The 19471-nt window shown below is 45.2% G+C and overlaps 1 protein-coding gene across 1 annotated transcript; it reads right to left on the bottom strand.

Moving 5' to 3' along the window:
* Positions 1 to 839: 839 nt before the first annotated feature.
* Positions 840 to 2381, bottom strand: LOC124650254 (U-box domain-containing protein 29-like). The gene has a single exon (XM_047189797.1). It carries the CDS (start codon positions 2379 to 2381, stop codon positions 1014 to 1016), a length of 1368 nt encoding a protein of 455 aa, XP_047045753.1. The 3' UTR covers positions 840 to 1013.
* Positions 2382 to 19471: the final 17090 nt, after the last annotated feature.

Genomic DNA, 19471 nt, shown 5'->3' with positions numbered 1-19471 from the left:
CATGTTCTTTTCCTATAGGATTTATACTACAAGATTCCTACATGATTATTTTTTATAGGATGTGTTCCTATGAATCAAACAAGTAGTGTAGGAAAAAATCTCACATGATCTAAATCCTACATAATTCCTACACAATTCCTATGAATCAAAGGAGGCATGAGTCATGGCAGATGGCCGGAGTTCCGCCGGCCCCTGGTGGAGGTCACATAATGGTGGAACTCTCTCTCACCTAAGCTTGCCCGCCCGGTGGCCGGAGATGAGGAAGGACCTCCCTATTATTTGTTTGTGTTTTTTTTTTGCTTTTTTTTACAATAACTTGTCCTTTTAACCGGGATGCGAAATTGGTTTTAGTTCACTTCAGCAAATTTGGTCCTGAGATGTGGGTTCCACTAGTCAAAAACTTTGTCAATTCAAGGTAATTGCACGTTAGAACAAAGAAATAAAAAAGTATCTAAAAAAAGAAAAAAGTCTAAGAAAAAACCAATATGTCCCAACTGTGAGTCATGACACATGGCCGTGTGCCATGACCGGAGCTCCACCATGCCGAGTTCCTTCCGGCCAGAGCGAAACTCTCCCTCACTGGAGCTTGCCCTCGTCGAGTTTGCCGGAGTTTGCCCGCCCGGAGGCCGGGGACGAGGAAGGAGATGACCTCCCCTATTTATTTATTTTTACTTTTTTTACAATATATTATCCTTTTAATTGGGATGACAAATTGGTCTTAGTTCACTTCAGCAAAATTGGTCGAGATAGGTGGGTTCCACTAGTCAAAAACTTTGTCAATTCTCATTCAATTCATGGTTATTGCACGTTTCAAAAAAAAAAAAAAATCTGCAGTAGAGTGGTCGGTTTTTCTACTCTTATTCCAGTTTTAGGCTATCAACTCTTATTTCAGTTTGCGCAGCGATTTCACCAATGGAAGCAACACCCTTGTGCAAGACTGTTCCCTCCGGCCATTACCGCCGGAGGTTAGCTCGATAAATTTACATGCTACTGAGTATACAAGGTGGATGGCTTCAGTAAGGCATGACATGGATGGTGCGGCTGTCGTAGGAGGAGGCGACCATGCCGTTCCTCTCCTGCTCCATCCTCACCGCTCTGAGCAGCTCGCCGGCCATCCTGGACGTCGCCGGCGAGACATCCCCTTGCATCACCACGAGCAGCTTCCCCACCGCTTCCGGCGCGGCCGCTAGCGCCTCCCTCATCCTCCGCTCGCCGCCGCCGGCGCAGCAGGACAGCCACAGCACCGCCACCGCGGCCTCGCGCCCCATTTGCCCGACCCGTATCATCCTCCCCATCACGGCTGCCGCCACCTCCGCCGCGTCGGCGGCGATGGCTGCTTTGCCGTCGTTGCAGCGGGCCGCCTCAACTAGCAGCATCAGCGCGGACTCCGCCGCGGCCGTGGGCGCGGCCGCCACGGCCAGGGCGAGCGCGGGGACGGCGCCGGCCCGCACCATGGACGAACGGGCGGGCCGCCCGCGTACCTGCACGGCCGCGGCCATGCACAGGATGGCTGCCGGCGACGCGGCCTCCTTGAGGATCCTCACCAGATCGGGGAACAGCTCCGACCTGTCGGCGATGGCGGTCTTGGCGTCGGCGTCCGGCACAGGCGACGTGAGGATCGCCTCGAGAACCACGACGCCTGTGGGGCCTGCGGCGAGCAGCGTCGTGACGAGGCGCCCCAGGTCGCCGGCCACGAGAGCGGTGATGAGGGCCTTCTTGACATCCTCGCAAACTCCGCCCGCGGACAGGACGGCGGCCAAGGCCTCCACGGCCATCCTGACGCGTCCACGCTTCTCCGTGCCGTCCCCGGTCAGGTAAGACACGATCTCCGGCGCGACGGTGGCCAGGATCCTGACGGCGTCGACGCGGGCGTCGGTGCCGGCGCCCCCCTTGGCGAAGGACAGGAGCGCCGGCACGGTGGAGTCGAGATCGGCGGCGACGGCGGAGGCCACGGAGGCCTGCTTCCCTTTCCCGGGCGCGATCTTGGCGGCGAGCGAGCGCACGGCCTTCTCGGCGGCGGCGGGCTCGCCGTGCGAGGCGGCGAGCTGGGAGAGCGCCTCCTCGGGCGAGGGCGAGGGGGGCAGCGTGGCGGCGTGCAGGTGGATGAGGCGGCGCAGGAGCAGGTTGGGCACCAGGTCGGTGGAGGCGAGGGGCAGGCGCGTGGCCGGGCAGGTGCGGTGGCCGGAGTCGAGCCAGCGCTGGATGGAGGCGCGGTCGTAGGTGGCGCCGGTGGGGAGGCTCACGGGCGACCGCATGACCTCGAGCGAGATCGGGCAGCGGAACGCGGCCGGCGTCGTGGGGGAGGCCGCCATCACGAGCGGCTCCAGCGACGGGATCCGCCGCCTCGCGTGCTGCCCGTGCCCGGCGACGACGGCATCCATATGTCAACAATTGTGGCGAGGGATGCTGCTGGTTGCTGAGTTGCTGGGGACAGTGGGGGGAGCCGCACGCAGGAGCAGAGCCTTAAGAACGGTGGGGAGTGATGTCAGCGAGTCAACGGTCAAAGTCAAGTGGGCGGTGTTGACGTTTTCTGTCGATAATGATGGCCATTCCCTCGTGCCAATGGAACAAGCCTGGAGGAAGATGCCGCTACAATTCAGATATTTTTTTGCTGGACCTGCTCCGACCTTTGTTCCTGTAAAATTATGGAGACTTTTGGAGACGTGGGGTCATGCAAATAATCTTGTTTCATCAACTACTCCCTCATCCAGATAAATCCCAAAATTCTACAGGAAATTTGCCTTTTCTTAATTTCTTAATAGTAAGTATCTCTGTTTTTTTTTCTTCGAAAAAGTAACTATCTCTGAGTTCACAAAAGGATGGATGTTTCAATTTTGTTTAATTTTGATGTTTATCCTTGTGTAGACGGATTGCATCGGATCAGATTTTTCTCATACCATATCCTTTAGGTTAGTTATAGTGGGGGAGTATCATAAGTTAGTAACATACTCTATGTGGTGGTAACATAGTGGGGAGTACACATATTACTACTCTAGATTATTACTCTCATAGTGGATAATAACTTATATGTAGTTTTATTGTGTCATTTATTATATTGTAGACTCATTTTGTATTTGGGTGCATGATGTTATGGTAACACGCCTAGTTACCACGCCACACTCTTTCTTCACTTATTGCCATGACATATCACCAAAATATCTTAGTGTGTGTGATGTTACTACCTATGTTGCTCCCACTATAAGTAGTCTTAAGGTAGTGCTAGCAATCCATCTGAGGGTATTTTCTTTTGTGCCTCCTAGTTCACAGTGTGACATGTGTCCAATTTCTGCCAAAACTCGGCCCAGTTCTTTTGGCGGCTTCTCGGAGAAGCTGCCCTCCCCCAGCTGCCTGGGAAAGGCGGTTCTAAAATTTTGTGAGGCTTCTAGAATAGCTAAGGCTAAACTAATTTGGAAGCCTCACAAAATTTTGTCATCGGCTTTCCCAGGAAGCTGGGGGTAGGGCAGCTTCTCGGAGAAGCCGCCAAAAGAACTGGGCCTAATTTTGCTTCGTCGCAGCAACCCCCGCTTTTGCTTCATCGAAGAAAAAATGGTTTGCGTAGAAATAAAATATGAAAGACCGGTTGGATGGGGATCTCGCGGAGACCTAGTAGCAAATTTTTTGTGCTATTGAAGCTAAACCAACCTCGCCGAAGACCTTGCCGAAGACCTTGTAGCAACAATTTTGTAAAGTAGCAAAATAGCATAACATTTCCAGCAAAATGTTTATACTATCGTAGCATCATCAACTAGTAGCCAGCACACCGTCGGCATCATCACAAGTCCGCTAGAAGCACCGTCAATTTCTTCTTGTAGCACTCCGCTAACCGTTTGAAGCACCGCCGGTGACATTTTGCAGCTCCGCCGCTCGCATTTTGCAGCATCACTGCTGATACGTCTCCGACGTATCGATAATTTCTTATGTTCCATGCCACATTATTGATGTTATCTACATGTTTTATGCACACTTTATGTCATATTCGTGCATTTTCTGGAACTAACCTATTAACAAGATGCCGAAGTGCCGATTCTTGTTTTCTGTTGTTTTTGGTTTCGAAATCCTAGTAACGAAATATTCTCGGAATTGGACGAAATCAAAGCCCGGGGGCCTATTTTCTCACGAAGCTTCCGGAAGTCCGAAGGAGAGACGAAGAGGGGCCACGGAGGGGCCACACCCTAGGGCGGCGCGGCCCCCTTGGCCGCGCGGCCCCGTGGTGTGGGGCCCCCGTGCCGCCTCTTGACCTGCCCTTCCGCCTACAAATAGCCTCCGTGACGAAACCCCCGAGCACCGAGAGCCACGATACGGAAAACCTTACCGAGACGCCGCCGCCGCCGATCCCATCTCGGGGATCCAGGAGATCGCCTCCGGCACCCTGCCGGAGAGGGGAATCATCTCCCGGAGGACTCTACACCGCCATGGTCGCCTCCGGAGTGATGAGTGAGTAGTCTACCCCTGGACTATGGGTCCATAGCGGTAGCTAGATGGTTGTCTTCTCCCCATTGTGCTATCATTGTCGGATCTTGTGAGCTGCCTAACATGATCAAGATCATCTATCCGTAATTCTATATGTTGCGTTTGTTGGGATCCGATGAATAGAGAATACTTGTTATGTTGATTATCAAAGTTATATCTACGTGTTGTTTATGATCTTGCATGCTTTCCGTTACTAGTAGATGCTCCGGCCAAGTAGATGCTTGTAACTCCAAGAGGGAGTACTTATGCTCGATAGTGGGTTCATGCTCGCATTGACACCTGGGACGAGTGACGTGAAAGTTCTAAGGTTGTGTTGTCTTGTTGCCACTAGGGATAAAACATTAGTGCTATGTTCAAGGATGTAGTCACTAGTTACATTACGCGCCATACTTAATGCAATTGTCCGTTGTTAGCAACTTAATACTTGGAGGGGGTTCGGATGATAACCCGAAGGTGGACTTTTTAGGCATAGATGCGAGTTGGATGACGGTCTATGTACTTTGTCGTAATGCCCAATTAAATCTCACTATACTCATCATGATATGTATGTGCATGGTCATGCTCTCTTTATTTGTCAATTGCCCAAGCTGTAATTTGTTCACCCAACATGCTTGTTTGTCTTATGGGAGAGACACCTCTAGTGAACTGTGGACCCCGGTCCAATTCTCTTTACTCGCAATACTTGTTCTACTGTTTTCTCGCAAACAATCATCTTCCACACAATACGGTTAATCCTTTGTTACAGCAAGCCGGTGAGATTGACAACCTCACTTGTTTCGTTGGGGTAAAGTACTTTGGTTGTGTTGTGCAGGTTCCACGTTGGCGCCGGAATCTCCGGTGTTGCGCCGCACTACATCCCGCCGCCATCAACCTTCAACGTGCTTCTTGGCTCCTCCTGGTTCGATAAACCTTGGTTTCTTCTCGAGGGAAAACTTGCTGCTGTGCGCATCATACCTTCCTCTTGGGGTTCCCAACGAACGTGTGAATTACACGCCATCAAGCATATTTTCTGGCGCCGTTGCCGGGGAGATCAAGACACGCTGCAAGGGGAGTCTCCACTTCTCAATCTCTTTACTTTGTTTTTGTCTTGCTTAGTTTTATTTACTACTTTGTTTGCTGCACTAAATCAAAATACAAAAAAATTAGTTGCTAGTTTTACTTTATTTGCTATCTTGTTTGCTATATCAAAAACACAAAAAAAAAAAAAATTAGTTTACTTGCATTTACTTTATCTAGTTTGCTCTATTGTCTTGCACTCTATATTAAAAATACAAAAAAATTAGTTACTTTTGTTACCATGTCTAGCTCTGAACCTGTTACTTCTTCGCTCGAAGAATTAGTCTTCACTTTTAAACAAGGGGATGAGGAGAGTTTTAAGGATGCTTGGTCTAGAATTTTTACTTCTTATCGTAAAACTGAACCTCAAATGACTCTAAGTTTGCTCCTTAGTAATTTTTATTTTGGTCTTATGGTTCGCTATAGATATGCTTTGGATACTTTAGTGGGAGGAGATTTCCTTCATTGCAATGGGGATCAAGCTTTTAATGCCATAAAGAAGTTGGTTGCATCGCATGATTCAGCTAATAACTTTGATTCAGTCCTCACTAGCATATATAGTAGATTAAATAATCTCGAGATAAGTACATCTCGCTTGAATGATAACTATTGCCACGTTCGTAATCGTCTTGAACAAGTTTAGTGAACTCTAAACTCTCATTGTGGGATCCTGCTGTTAAAATTGTCATCGGTGATCGAACTCTCCATGCCTACTCGTGATATTATGTATGAATTTTGCCTTATGCCCGAAAGTATTTATAAATCTTTGAAACTTTGGGGAGTTGAGGAAGGAGGAGAAGAAATAACTCTCATTGATAACTCTACTATAATTCCTAAAGGAATAGCCGCAGGTGTGCATACAACCATTCTTGGAAGGACAATATCCATTGATTATCTTGTTGTTGAAACAGGAAAACTCACACTCGGAAGATCCCTGCTGAAACTATTGGGAGCAGTCATTGATGTTGGAGAAGGCACTCTGAAATTCACCTCTATACCGGGGGAAACTCATATATTTCCTAAACCAAAGGGAAAGAAAAACAATAAGAAAGGTAAGGGTAAAGCCCAAGGTAATGTTGACACTCCACCCTTCGATAATACTTGATACACACTTTCTGCACCTAGCTGAAAGGCGTTAAAGAAAAGCGCTTATGGGAGACAACCCATGTTTTTACCTACAGTACTTTGTTTTTTATTTTGTGTCTTGGAAGTTGTTTACTACTGTAGCAACCTCTCCTTATCTTAGTTTTGTGTTTTGTTGTGCCAAGTTAAGCCGTTGATAGAAAAGTAAGTACTAGATTTGGATTACTGCACAGTTCCAGATTTCTTTGCTGTCACGAATCTGGGTCCACTTCCCTGTAGGTAGCTCAGAAAATTAAGCCAATTTACGTGCATGATCCTCAGATATGTACGCAACTTTCATTCAATTTGAGCATTTTCATTTGAGCAAGTCTGGTTCCATTTTAAAATTCGTCAATACGAACTGTTCTGTTTTGACAGATTCTGCCTTTTATTTCGCATTGCCTCTTTTGCTATGTTGGATGAATTTCTTTGATCCACTAATGTCCAGTAGCATTATGCAATGTCCAGAAGTGTTAAGAATGATTGTGTCACCTCTGAATATGTCAATTTATATTGTGCACTAACCCTCTAATGAGTTGTTTCGAGTTTGGTGTGGAGGAAGTTTTCAAGGATCAAGAGAGGAGTATGATGCAACATGATCGAGGAGAGTGAAAGCTCTAAGCTTGGGGATGCCCCGGTGGTTCACCCCTGCATATTCTAAGAAGACTCAAGCGTCTAAGCTTGGGGATGCCCAAGGCATCCCCTTCTTCATCGACAACATTATCGAGTTCCTCCCCTGAAACTATATTTTTATTCCATCACATCTTATGTGCTTTTTCTTGGAGCGTCGGTTTGTTTTTGTTTTTTGTTTTGTTTGAATAAAATGGATCCTAGCATTCACTTTATGGGAGAGAGACACGCTCCGCTGTAGCATATGGACAAGTATGTCCTTGGTTTCTACTCATAGTATTCATGGCGAAGTTTCTCCTTCGTTAAATTGTTATATGGTTGGAATTGGAAAATGATACATGTAGTAATTGCTATAAATGTCTTGGGTAATGTGATACTTGGCAATTGTTGTGCTCATGTTTAAGCTCTTGCATCATATGCTTTGCACCCATTAATGAAGAAATACATAGAGCATGCTAAAATTTGGTTTGCATATTTGGTTTCTCTAAGGTCTAGATAATTTCTAGTATTGAGTTTGAACAACAAGGAAGACGGTGTAGAGTCTTATAATGTTTTCGATATGTCTTTTATGTGAGTTTTGCTGCACCGGTTCATCCTTGTGTTTGTTTCAAATAAGCCTTGCTAGCCTAAACCTTGTATCGAGAGGGAATACTTCTCATGCATCCAAAATACTTGAGCCAACCACTATGCCATTTGTGTCCACCATACCTACCTACTACATGGTATTTTCCGCCATTCCAAAGTAAATTGCTTGAGTGCTACCTTTAAAATTCCATCATTCACCTTTGCAATATATAGCTCATGGGACAAATAGCTTAAAAACTATTGTGGTATTGAATATGTAATTATGCACTTTATCTCTTATTAAGTTGCTTGTTGCGCGATAACCATGTTCATCGGGGACGCCATCAATTATTCATTGTTGAATTTCATGTGAGTTGCTATGCATGTCCGTCTTGTCCGAAGTAAGAGAGATCTACCACCTTATGGTTAAGCATGCATATGTTAGAGAAGAACATTGGGCCGCTAACTAAAGCCATGATCCATGGTGGAAGTTTCAGCTTTTGGACAACAATCCTCAAATCTCAAATGAGAAAATTATTAATTGTTGTTATATGCTTATGCATAAAAGAGGAGTCCATTATCTGTTGTCTATGTTGTCCCGGTATGGATGTCTAAGTTGAAGAATAATCAATAGCGAGAAATCCAATGCGAGCTTTCTCCTTAGACCTTTGTACGAGCGACATAGAGGTACCCCTTTGTGACACTTGGTAAAAACAATGCATTGTGATGATCCGGTAGTCCAAGCTAATTAGGACAAGGTGCGGGCACTATTAGTACACTATGCATGAGGCTTGCAACTTATAAGATATAATTTACATGATGCATATGCTTTATTACTACCGTTGACAAAATTGTTTCATGTTTTCAAAATCAAAGCTCTAGCACAAATATAGCAATCGATGCTTTTCCTCTATGGAGGACCATTCTTTTACTTTCATTGTTGAGTCAGTTCACCTATTTCTTTCCACCTCAAGAAGCAAACACTTGTGTGAACTGTGCATTGATTCCTACATACTTGCTTATTGCATTTATTATATTACTCTATGTTGACAATATCCATGAGATATACATGTTACAAGTTGAAAGCAACCGCTGAAACTTAATCTTCTTTTGTGTTGTTTCAATGCCTTTACTTTGAATTATTGCTTTATGAGTTAACTCTTATGCAAGACTTATTGATGCTTGTCTTGAAGTGCTATTCATGAAAAGTCTTTGCTTTATGATTCACTTGTTTACTCATGTCATATACATTGTTTTGATCGCTGCATTCACTACATATGCTTTACAAATAGTATGATCAAGATTATGATGGCATGTCACTCCGTAAATTATCCGTGTTATCGTTTTACTCGCTCGGGACGAGCGAGAACTAAGCTTGGGGATGCTGATACGTCTCCGACGTATCGATAATTTCTTATGTTCCATGCCACATTATTGATGTTATCTACATGTTTTATGCACACTTTATGTCATATTCGTGCATTTTCCGGAACTAACCTATTAACAAGATGCCGAAGTGCCGATTCTGTCGTTTCTCGCTGTTTTTGGTTTCGGAAATCCTAGTAACGAAATATTTTCGGAATTGGACGAAATCAAAGCCCGTGGGCCTATTTTCTCACGAAGCTTCCGGAAGTCCGAAGGAGAGACGAAGAGGGGCCACGGAGGGCCACACCCTAGGCGGCGCGGCCCCCCCTGGCCGCGCGGCCCCGTGGTGTGGGGCCCCCGTGCCGCCTCTTGACCTGCCCTTCCGCCTACAAATAGCCTCCGTGACGAAACCCCCAGTACCGAGAGCCACGATACGGAAAACCTTACTGAGACGCCGCCGCCGCCGATCCCATCTCGGGGGATCCAGGAGATCGCCTCCCGCACCCTGCCGGAGAGGGGAATCATCTCCCGGAGGACTCTACACCGCCATGGTCGCCTCCGGAGTGATGAGTGAGTAGTCTACCCCTGGACTATGGGTCCATAGCAGTAGCTAGATGGTTGTCTTCTCCCCATTGTGCTATCATTGTCGGATCTTGTGAGCTGCCTAACATGATCAAGATCATCTATCTATAATTCTATATGTTGCGTTTGTTGGGATCCGATGAATAGAGAATACTTGTTATGTTGATTATCAAAGTTATATCTACGTGTTGTTTATGATCTTGCATGCTTTCTGTTACTAGTAGATGCTCTGGCCAAGTAGATGCTTGTAACTCCAAGAGGGAGTACTTATGCTCGATAGTGGGTTCATGCCCGCATTGACACCGGGACAGATGATGAAAGTTCTAAGGTTGTGTTGTGCTCGTTGCCACTAGGGATAAAACATTAGTGCTATGTTCAAGGATGTAGTCACTAGTTACATTACGCGCCATACTTAATGCAATTGTCCGTTGTTAGCAACTTAATACCGGAGGGGTTCGGATGATAACCCTGAAGGTGGACTTTTTAGGCATAGATGCGGTTGGATGACGGTCTATGTACTTTGTCGTAATGCCCAATTAATCTCACTATACTCATCATGATATGTATGTGCATGGTCATGCTCTCTTTATTTGTCAATTGCCCAATCGTAATTTGTTCACCCAACATGCTGTTTGTCTTATGGGAGAGACACCTCTAGTGAACTGTGGACCCCGGTCCAATTCTCTTTACTCGCAATACTTGTTCTATCATGTTTTCGCAAACAATCATCTTCCACACAATACGGTTAATCCTTTGTTACAGACAAGCCGGTGAGATTGACAACCTCACTGTTTCGTTGGGGCAAAGTACTTTGGTTGTGTTGTGCAGGTTCCACGTTGGCGCCGGAATCTCCGGTGTTGCGCCGCACTACATCCCGCCGCCATCAACCTTCAACGTGCTTCTTGGCTCCTCCTGGTTCGATAAACCTTGGTTTCTTTCTGAGGGAAAACTTGCTGTTGTGCGCATCATACCTTCCTCTTGGGGTTCCCAACGAACGTGTGAATTACACGCCATCAACTGCTGACCAATTGCAGCTCTCACACGTGCACTATGCAGCTTCTGTATCCGCCCTTTGCAGCATCGCGAAGGCAGTGATGACTTGTAGCGGCAGCGCCTTCTACCATGCTCAATCGACGCCGTGTGGGCGCCAACTCCATGGCGTTCATCTTCAACGACCGGCTACATGAGTAGAGTCTCATCGGGGTTCTATCATCGGCGCACAGAGAAGGGAAGGAGGTGCAGGGGTGCTGGCCCTCGGTGGCGCGTGACTGGCCCTCCGGCGAGACATACCCATGCGGCAACGCCGATGTACCTGCTAGAGTGGAGTCAGGCTCATCACGTGCGAGGGAGGGGCGAGCTCGGCTACGCTTGGGCAGAGCCCCTCCTTGCTGCCATTGCGCGCCTCAATGGCCGAAGACACAAAGAGTTGACAGGGGTGGATATGCAGGGCAGACCTCATGGTGGCAGGTAGAGTCCGGTACGGGAGCCCATGGCGCGCAGCGGTGGTGAGTCCATCCCTGGAGCCCCATGTGGCGGGTAGGTCTCTAGTGGCAGCGACATCTTGAAGGTAGGTGGAGGACGATGGAGGCGAGCGACCTAGTGGGTCTTTCCCAGGGGCGCGAGGGGAAAGCGTGGGATGCGCAATCGAACAATTGGCTCGATCCAACGACGCACGATCCGGAGGCTAGGAGCGACGCAGCTTTTGTCTGAATTGGATCGTTTTCCTATCCTTTACCATATATTTTTCTCGGATTCGAATCGGAGCGGATAGTGACTAGTTTCGGATTTGAATGCGGATATATCGGATTGCGGATTTGAATCGGAAATAGGGTGGACTAGGACTGGAAACGAAAATACTCCGATATGTGCTCTCATCGATAGATAGCTATAATTTTGCAAATCTTCAGAGGGTCTTAACTTTTAGTCTCCCAGTTAAGAAAAAGGCACAATTTACGCTAAAACTCAAGTATTGTATAAATTTAGAGGTAAACATGCTCGTCAAATAAATTCGGTAACTCAATAACTACTGATCTTGTGAGATTGGCTTTGGCTTCTAACTCAAAAATCAGATAATCCGGTTTAAAACCTTCAGATTATCATTTCAGATGATCCATATCCACATGTTATATGCTATACCATATCCTAGACCGTATCCGGAGCACCACTTTGCGGATAACCTTATCTGTCGGATTCTTTAAAACCGGATATGGAAACCGGATTTGGGATCGGTTTCGACGCGGAAATTATCATATCCGTTTATACCCCTACGGAGGAGGTACCATTGTAAACCTATTATAGTTATTATTACACTGTAATAGTATGATGGTTTTGCCAATCTTAAATTGGCCAAGGTTTTCTTACATCCAAGTCAATTTCTTACATCGATAAAATATATGTTTTGCTAAGTATATGAGCTCAGACGTAAAAGAGAGCTAAACATGCTGATTCGATATGCTGTACGAAATTTAGGCCTTATAATCAACCTACTAATTCCTCTGGCATTATAAAAGACCTATCCCGTACATGTAATGACACCGAAAAACCTTTGGAGTGAGCAAGAGAAAGGTTGGTCAAGCTTTCAGAAAGATGAGAATCTACTTTAGTGGACAATTTCTTTTTGAAAAGGCCGAGACAGAGATAGTATTGAGATTTGGAGCTATTGACCAAATTAATGCCAAGAGGAAACTGCACTTATCAGTTATCGCAGGGAAATAGAAACACTTCCTCCTCTAATTACGTGCTGTGCTGCCCAAAGAATGCATGCATGCAAAAGCTATGAAGCAGCGCTAAGCACGATTTGCATTGCTTGCGCCGTCGTATTTCTAGCTAGAACTGAATTTTCAATGCTTGCTCCCTTTTTATCTGAGAATCCGGGCGTGGGATTCAGTTGAGGCGCTTTGCCGCAGGCCACAGGGAACGCTGGAAACGCGACCACTTCTTTCCCCGCCCGAAAGCACACCGCAGGATGAGAGTGGAATCCCGCAAAGGCGCCATTGAGATTGAAAGCGAAACGAAAGGCGAGCAGGGCACCATATCGTCTCGCCACCGCCGGCAAGGAGATCCTTTTCCTCCCCCGTTTATATTACAGAGAAAAGATGGAGAGAGATTTGTCATCAGAATGGGGGATTTGTCAGCAGGCTAAGCAACATCTCGGCGACGTAATGGCTGCCGCCGATACCTTGTTTAGGATGCAAAACTGGATGGGAAGAATCTGGGCTTTTGACGAAGCTTCGCGTCGGGATGGAGTCAAAGGGAATAGGGAGGACAACGAAATGTGCTTTGCTTTGGATGTGCACGAGAGGAGGCTCCCTTTTCTTGTCTCTGAAGAACCGGGATTGATGTGATCTCCTTTTTTGGACTGGTTGCCGGCTTTGGTGGTTAATTAGGTACACTGTTTTCACGTCGTAATTCTATAAATATGCCCATTGTGCTGTCAGATCGTGTTGCAGTTTGCAAAATTCTGACTAGTATAGGGGTTTGACGTCGCTGGGCATGCACTGAAAGTGACAAGAAGAAACGTCAACGAAAGAAAACCCTAGTGTAAGTGCTTGCTAAGTGAGAAAACAATATAGCTCCACTTGCATATGTTCACAAAAATATAGGTCCACTCACAAGTAAACGCAACGTATACATCCCAAAACCCACGAACCGATGTGCCCGCCACAACGGAGATAAAGAAGAGCAAATTCCATTGTTATCCCCAATTGTCCAACACTAATTACCTCACATAGTAAGAATTCATTTTGAAAACTTCAGATCGCCTTTCGCTGTTGGGTAAGATGTAAGCTGATGATCCAAGTTCAAGCATGTCAAGAAGATGGCCAGGAATGGACCAAATGGAGAAGCAAAGTATGAACATCATTGTCGACAATGTCATTTGAACTTTACATGCTTTATCACGCCAAATCGTCCTAACATTCGACAAAATGTTAAATTGGGATAAAATCGGGTTCAAAGTTTCTTAGATGACCTATTATTCGCGTAGGACTGTCACTAAATGGAGCAATATGTATCACAAATAAGCAAGCAAGGATGTAAAGTGGAATTCGCATAGAGAAGAATTGTCGAAGGTCTTCACTACAAGAAGCCACTTTGATTTGCGTAAGCAAGTGAATATGATAAATCCAGAAGTAAGAATATGGTACTTGTGATTCAATGCATGGGGAAATGTTTTAGTTCTACAATCATGTTTCTGTGTTATTTGCCTCATTGTCAATTTAGAATTAGCTATCGACAGGAAGCACCACGCGGCTCCCTTAGGTCAACTTTGCAAATCTTCGTCGGAAATCGTGGGACATCTTTGTTTAGGAACACTTGCTTATTCTCCGCATCCAGCTGAAGTGATGGGTGGGTGTCTTTGGGAATGTTCCATTCACAACACGGTAGTCGTAAGTCACACAAGTTCAACTTGAAAATGGCGTCCCCGACACCATCCGTTGGAAATTCATGAATGATTGGAAACTACTCCACTTAGTTTGGCTTGCAAGATGCAATTCAAAAGCCTCACATCAACCTCCTTAATTCAACAACCGCTTGGAGACCCTGGCCTTCTCCTATAAATGTAAGCGTTTGCTTGGTTGGTAAGGAAAAAATAGGATTTATTAGCCGTCCAATAGATTGCGACGGAGTGGTTGAAAAAATTATGGTAATTGCACCCTTTGCAACCAAGCACAAGACCTCATCACACCTTATCTTCAAGTGTCTCGTCACCAAACGAATATGGACTACCTATTCTTTCTTGGATTGGCATCCAACCCACCTCCCAATCTATTTGGGCACTTGAAGTTTCTGTCAAAGATTGATGGATGAAGATCACTCTACAAAGAGGAGGGAATTGGAAAAGCTATGGCTTCCTTGACCATTTTCATCTGTTGGGATATTTGGAAGGAGCGCAACGCGAGGGACTTCCGCAACCATGCTTGCATGACCACAATACGTCATCATCGAGAGGATTAAAGAGGAGGCGAAGGCTTGGAGCTTAGTAAGGGCGGAATTCTTGAGTATTGTAATACCGGGAGAGTAGTCTTGCTTGTAGGACATGTGTAAATATCGCGAGAGTAGTCTTGGTTAGCAAGAGAGAATTTCTTGACATGTTTGTATGTGGCATGTGTTTTGCATTTTGTGCTTGTTTGGTCATGTGGACAAGCTATTTCAGCAGCTTTTAGAAAAAGTTCCATGTAAGCACACTGTGGGACAAGAAATGGAACTCCATATCTTTGGGAAAAAATGGGGACCACATGTATGTACATATGTTTATATTTATACTTGAATCGATGATCTACAAATATGTCGAACCTTTTTCTCTTGTGTTAATTACCGAAGTTTGTACCTTACATGCAGTTGCATAATGCCAAAAGTTAACGCACCAAATTTATCTTAAGATTGACTACCTTATAGTTTCATTAACTTTAGGGGTCTTTTTTTGTTCATTCACAACACATTAGCACCTAAATATATTGTAGCACTAGAACTCTATTTGATGAAGTACTGAGAGGAATCAATACCTATCAATATTTGGATAGTTGAAAGTACCGAGAGGAAACACTACTTTCCAAAGGGGATGCCCACAACATAGCAACATCTCCCTCCAATGTGTACATAAATAAGATAATTTTCTACTTAATCAGATAACAAAATTAGGTGATTCACAAAACTCAGCAAAGTTAATCCACGTGTCTAGATGTATGAAAAAATAAAGCTAAAATCTATGTACACGTTGCCATGAAAAATATCAGTATTAAGAATTATTGTAATATTCCTTTCCTTGTCAGGAGTCAAGGAGGGTTTGGAAACACAATTCCAAATATGCTAGTAATAATTTGTCACAATTGATTCAGTTGTTCGTTGTGGTGGGAGAAGTAAGGCATGTTAATTGCATTGATGTGTTTTGGATTCGTTGATTAGAAATATAAAAAATACATCAAAATGCTTGCAAATTTATTGAAATAAATCTCATGTATACATCTATATATGCTCGAGATACTTGTAATTCATTAGTACAATAATCTTATTTGTGTGCTACACACAATAGAAACAAACGTTTAGATCTATCGTAGCATATAGTACATTTGTTATAACATATCAATTTCCACATATTAGTTTTGTATGTAACATGCAAATAGATACATTTCCTCATGAAACTTACAGGTAGTAGTGAGACAATACATGTATTGGTGATCTTTTATTATCAAAACTCTAATAATGTGTTTTTCGAGGTTTTTAGAAGTTGTTCTCTATTTATATTTTCTAGTGCTAATTGATTGTTTCACCTTGAACTCAATATTTTCTTCATTATGCAGCATATTTTAAGTGTAGTATTGTTTGTGTTATTTCCTATGGTGAGAACTTAGTATAAGGTTTTTTGCATATGAAAAATAACGTGTATATATAGATGCCTAGATTTGGATGTTCACTGTAGTTTGGGGCAACTTGATTTTCACCACAAGAGAGATGTAATGAGGATTTGTTTTTAATTGCAAGAAATTTGAAATCCCCACCAAATGTCAATGTATGTACTTCATGTTAGATATGGAGAGGTTTTATATTAATTAGTTTATATGATATCTCATGCTGACAAATGTTGTCTTTTATACCAAGATCATCTAGTTCTTGTAGTTTTTATGTCAATGTTCTTGTTACTTGTGATATGTAGAATGAAATAATTAATATGTGTATTTGAGATTATTGGTGTAATTGATATGTTAATGGAACTTTATTCGAAAATTGGCATATGCTAGTGGAAGGTGATGATTGACATGTTTGTGAGGCACGCATTTTGCATTTTGTGCTTGTTGGGTCATGGGCACAACCTATTTAAGCAACTTCTAGAAAAATTTCCATGTAAGCACATTGTGGGACAAGAAATGGAACTCCATATCTTTGGAAAAAATGGCGACCACATGATCTACAAATATGTGGAACTTTTTTCTCCTGTGTTAATGACTGAAGTTGGTAACTTACATACATTTACATAATATAAAAGGTTAATGCACAAGATTTGTCTTATTATAGACTACGTAGCACTATTGAAATGCAATATAACACTTAATCTTGGCATTTTAACCATGTATGTAGTTTATTTGATCTAGTGATAAGGTCCAAGCAACCGTTGCTCTCTAGCATTGTAGCTGCAACAAATACAACTCCGTTGTATATGTCTATACCGTTGTTTGTTCTAACGGTATCCGCCAAATGGAGCCCAGTCCAGTTAGAACGATGATCAATGAAATTCTCCATATTAAAATTTGAAATTTCCTCCCTGATTTCATTTTCCTTTGAATTCACGATGCACAAAGTCACCGTAAGTGACCGTGTTAACTCTCGAACCCTCAATGGTGTTTTTTTCTAAGTTTCTAAAACAAATCTAGAAGAATTCGGCTATGACGAATGCAATGAAGGAAAAAAAAGCGTTATGATCATCAATGTTCCATAAAATAAACATCCTGTTATCTTTGCACATGACGTATTTGATGGTTTTTTTTTTGAAAGCTATTTGATGGTTCTTCGTCTGTTATCATTTCATATCGTTCGCTACAAGCAGGAATTTTATCATGCTTTGTGAAAGGTTCATGGGTTTAATTTAGATAGTTTCACAATTAAATGTTCATTTTGGACACAACATGATCGTTAATATCGATAGACTTTTATCTCTACATCATATGATCTTTTTTTTTGATTATCAATACAACAGGGCCTCTCTCCCCGACCTAACCCTCTCTCCGCCGAGGCGGCGGCGCCGCCCGCCGTCCCCGGGGAGTTCCCCTCCACACTGCCCTCCTCCCCTCCCCTACAGGCCCTCCTCCTCCGCCGCCGTCGCCGAGGACGCCGCGGGGCAAAGCCCCTGTGGTGAGGTGGCGGTGGCGGCTCGGTCCTCCATCGACAGAGCACAGCGCGGCCTGCGGGAGCGTGTGGGGGCGGCGGTCTACACCCTCCTCCTCCGTCGACTGAACGCAGTGGGATGGCGGTGGCCGGCGGATCTCCGGCGGCCGGCGGCGGATGTTGGCTGCGGTGTGGTCGGATCTGGGCCCGAGGTTCAGATCGCGATCCATCGCGGTTGCGTCTCGTCAATGGAAAGAGGAGGCTTCGCTGGGTCTTCTTCGCGGCTTGAGGACGTCCAGGTCTTCGGCCCGGGCATGGTGGTGGTGGCTGACTTCATCCACCGAAGGCAGTCAGCCAGACTGGCTGTGTTGGATTTTTGATCCCACTTTCAGCGACCGAAGGACTTGAACCTCCCTTAGCTAGCGAGACTGGGAGGCATAGTAGCCGGTGAAAACCGAGCCGACTCCGGTCATGGCAGGCGATGGCGGCGTCTGTGCCGTTATCTTGTTGAAGGCATCGTCAAGCAACTATCGCTAACCTACTCGTTCCGGCGGCGAGATGGAGGAGCTTGGAAGCCGACGATGGTGTCACCGGTGGAGGGTTGGAGTGGCCAGCCCAGGATGGTCGCCGACGTGAGGGTCCGACCTGAATAAAGGCGGCGGTCCTAGGGCCTCTCTTGCATGAAGAGGAGGACCTACCGGAGGCCTGGACTCGTGATCTGGCCGGAGTGTTGAGTTCCGGAAGGCTTCACCGGTGAATGTAACAGTGCTTTTTCCTGGAGTTTGTTGGATCGGAGGTATTCGGTCGTGCGCACCCATGTTTTTATTCCGACCGATTGGTTTTGGAGGGAGCGGCGCGAAGCTCTTTTTCTTTGTTGACATCAAGTGACTATGGATCCATGATGAAAGTCGGAAGAAGAGAATTTCATGAAGGCCGGAGGGGAGGACTAGCTAAGGGAGGTTCAAGTCTCTGCGTTGTTGAGGGACTTGCTTGGTGTTTCGGGCTTCACAGCTAGCGGTATGAAAGTGGGGGCGACAACACAGGTGAAGTGCGAGTCCTACCTTTCAGGGTGAAAACCCAAGGTCTGGCCTTAATTGGTTGTGCCTGGCAATGTCCTTGGTGGAGGCATTGTTTTGAGAGCGGCGCCTATCTTCAGGGTGAAAACCTAAGATCTTTGATCGAGCGACGACGGTGTTTGAGCACTGTTCCCTTTTTGGAGGCGTCGTTTTTGGAGAGTCTGTAATTCAGGTGTTGTCTTGGCGGTGGATGTATTGTTGTTGTTAGGCCCGAGATACTGTAGCGGGACTTTTGATTTCTTAGTTTTCTTTTCTTGTTTTTGGCTGTGTGCATCCGTAGTGCCATTAGGGTGGTGCGTTGTTGCAGAGGCTGGGTGTAATTGGTATCTTCTTGATATTAGTATATTCCCTTTATCGAAAAAAATATGATCTATTTTCGCAATTCCGTAGTGAATAATTAACTTACTCCCTCCGTTTATAAAAAGATGTTTGAACTGACAATAGATGTCAGTATCGCCATGCAGTAGCTGCATACCTGGCCGGCCAGATCGTCATTACGTAGTTGATTATCTGCTAGAACTGGATTATCCCAGAAGCCTGCAGATTCGTCAAACATGGCTGCTAGAGACAGCCGGCTCGTGTTTGTCCAAAGCAAAAAAATCTAGGTTGTCCTATGATTAGAGCATCTCCACCGGTGTCCCCGATAACGGTTCCGATAGCATTTTAGGGGCCGGCAGCGAAAATGGGCTCGCACCGGCGCGTTCCAAACGGCGCCGGCCAATTTTGGAGCCCAATAGAATTGTCGGCAACTCCGTGCCGGCTCCTTCGCCAAGGGCGCGAATCGGGCG

The sequence above is a fragment of the Lolium rigidum genome, chromosome 4 (genome assembly GCF_022539505.1).
Source record: "Lolium rigidum isolate FL_2022 chromosome 4, APGP_CSIRO_Lrig_0.1, whole genome shotgun sequence".
In the NCBI taxonomy this organism is placed as follows: Eukaryota; Viridiplantae; Streptophyta; class Magnoliopsida; order Poales; family Poaceae; genus Lolium; species Lolium rigidum.
This window is presented reverse-complemented; position numbering and strand designations above follow the sequence as displayed.

Excerpts from the sequence above, each read along its gene's own strand:
- LOC124650254 (XM_047189797.1), bottom strand. The coding sequence starts at position 2,381 with ATGGATGCCGTCGTCGCCGGGCACGGGCAGCACGCGAGGCGGCGGATC.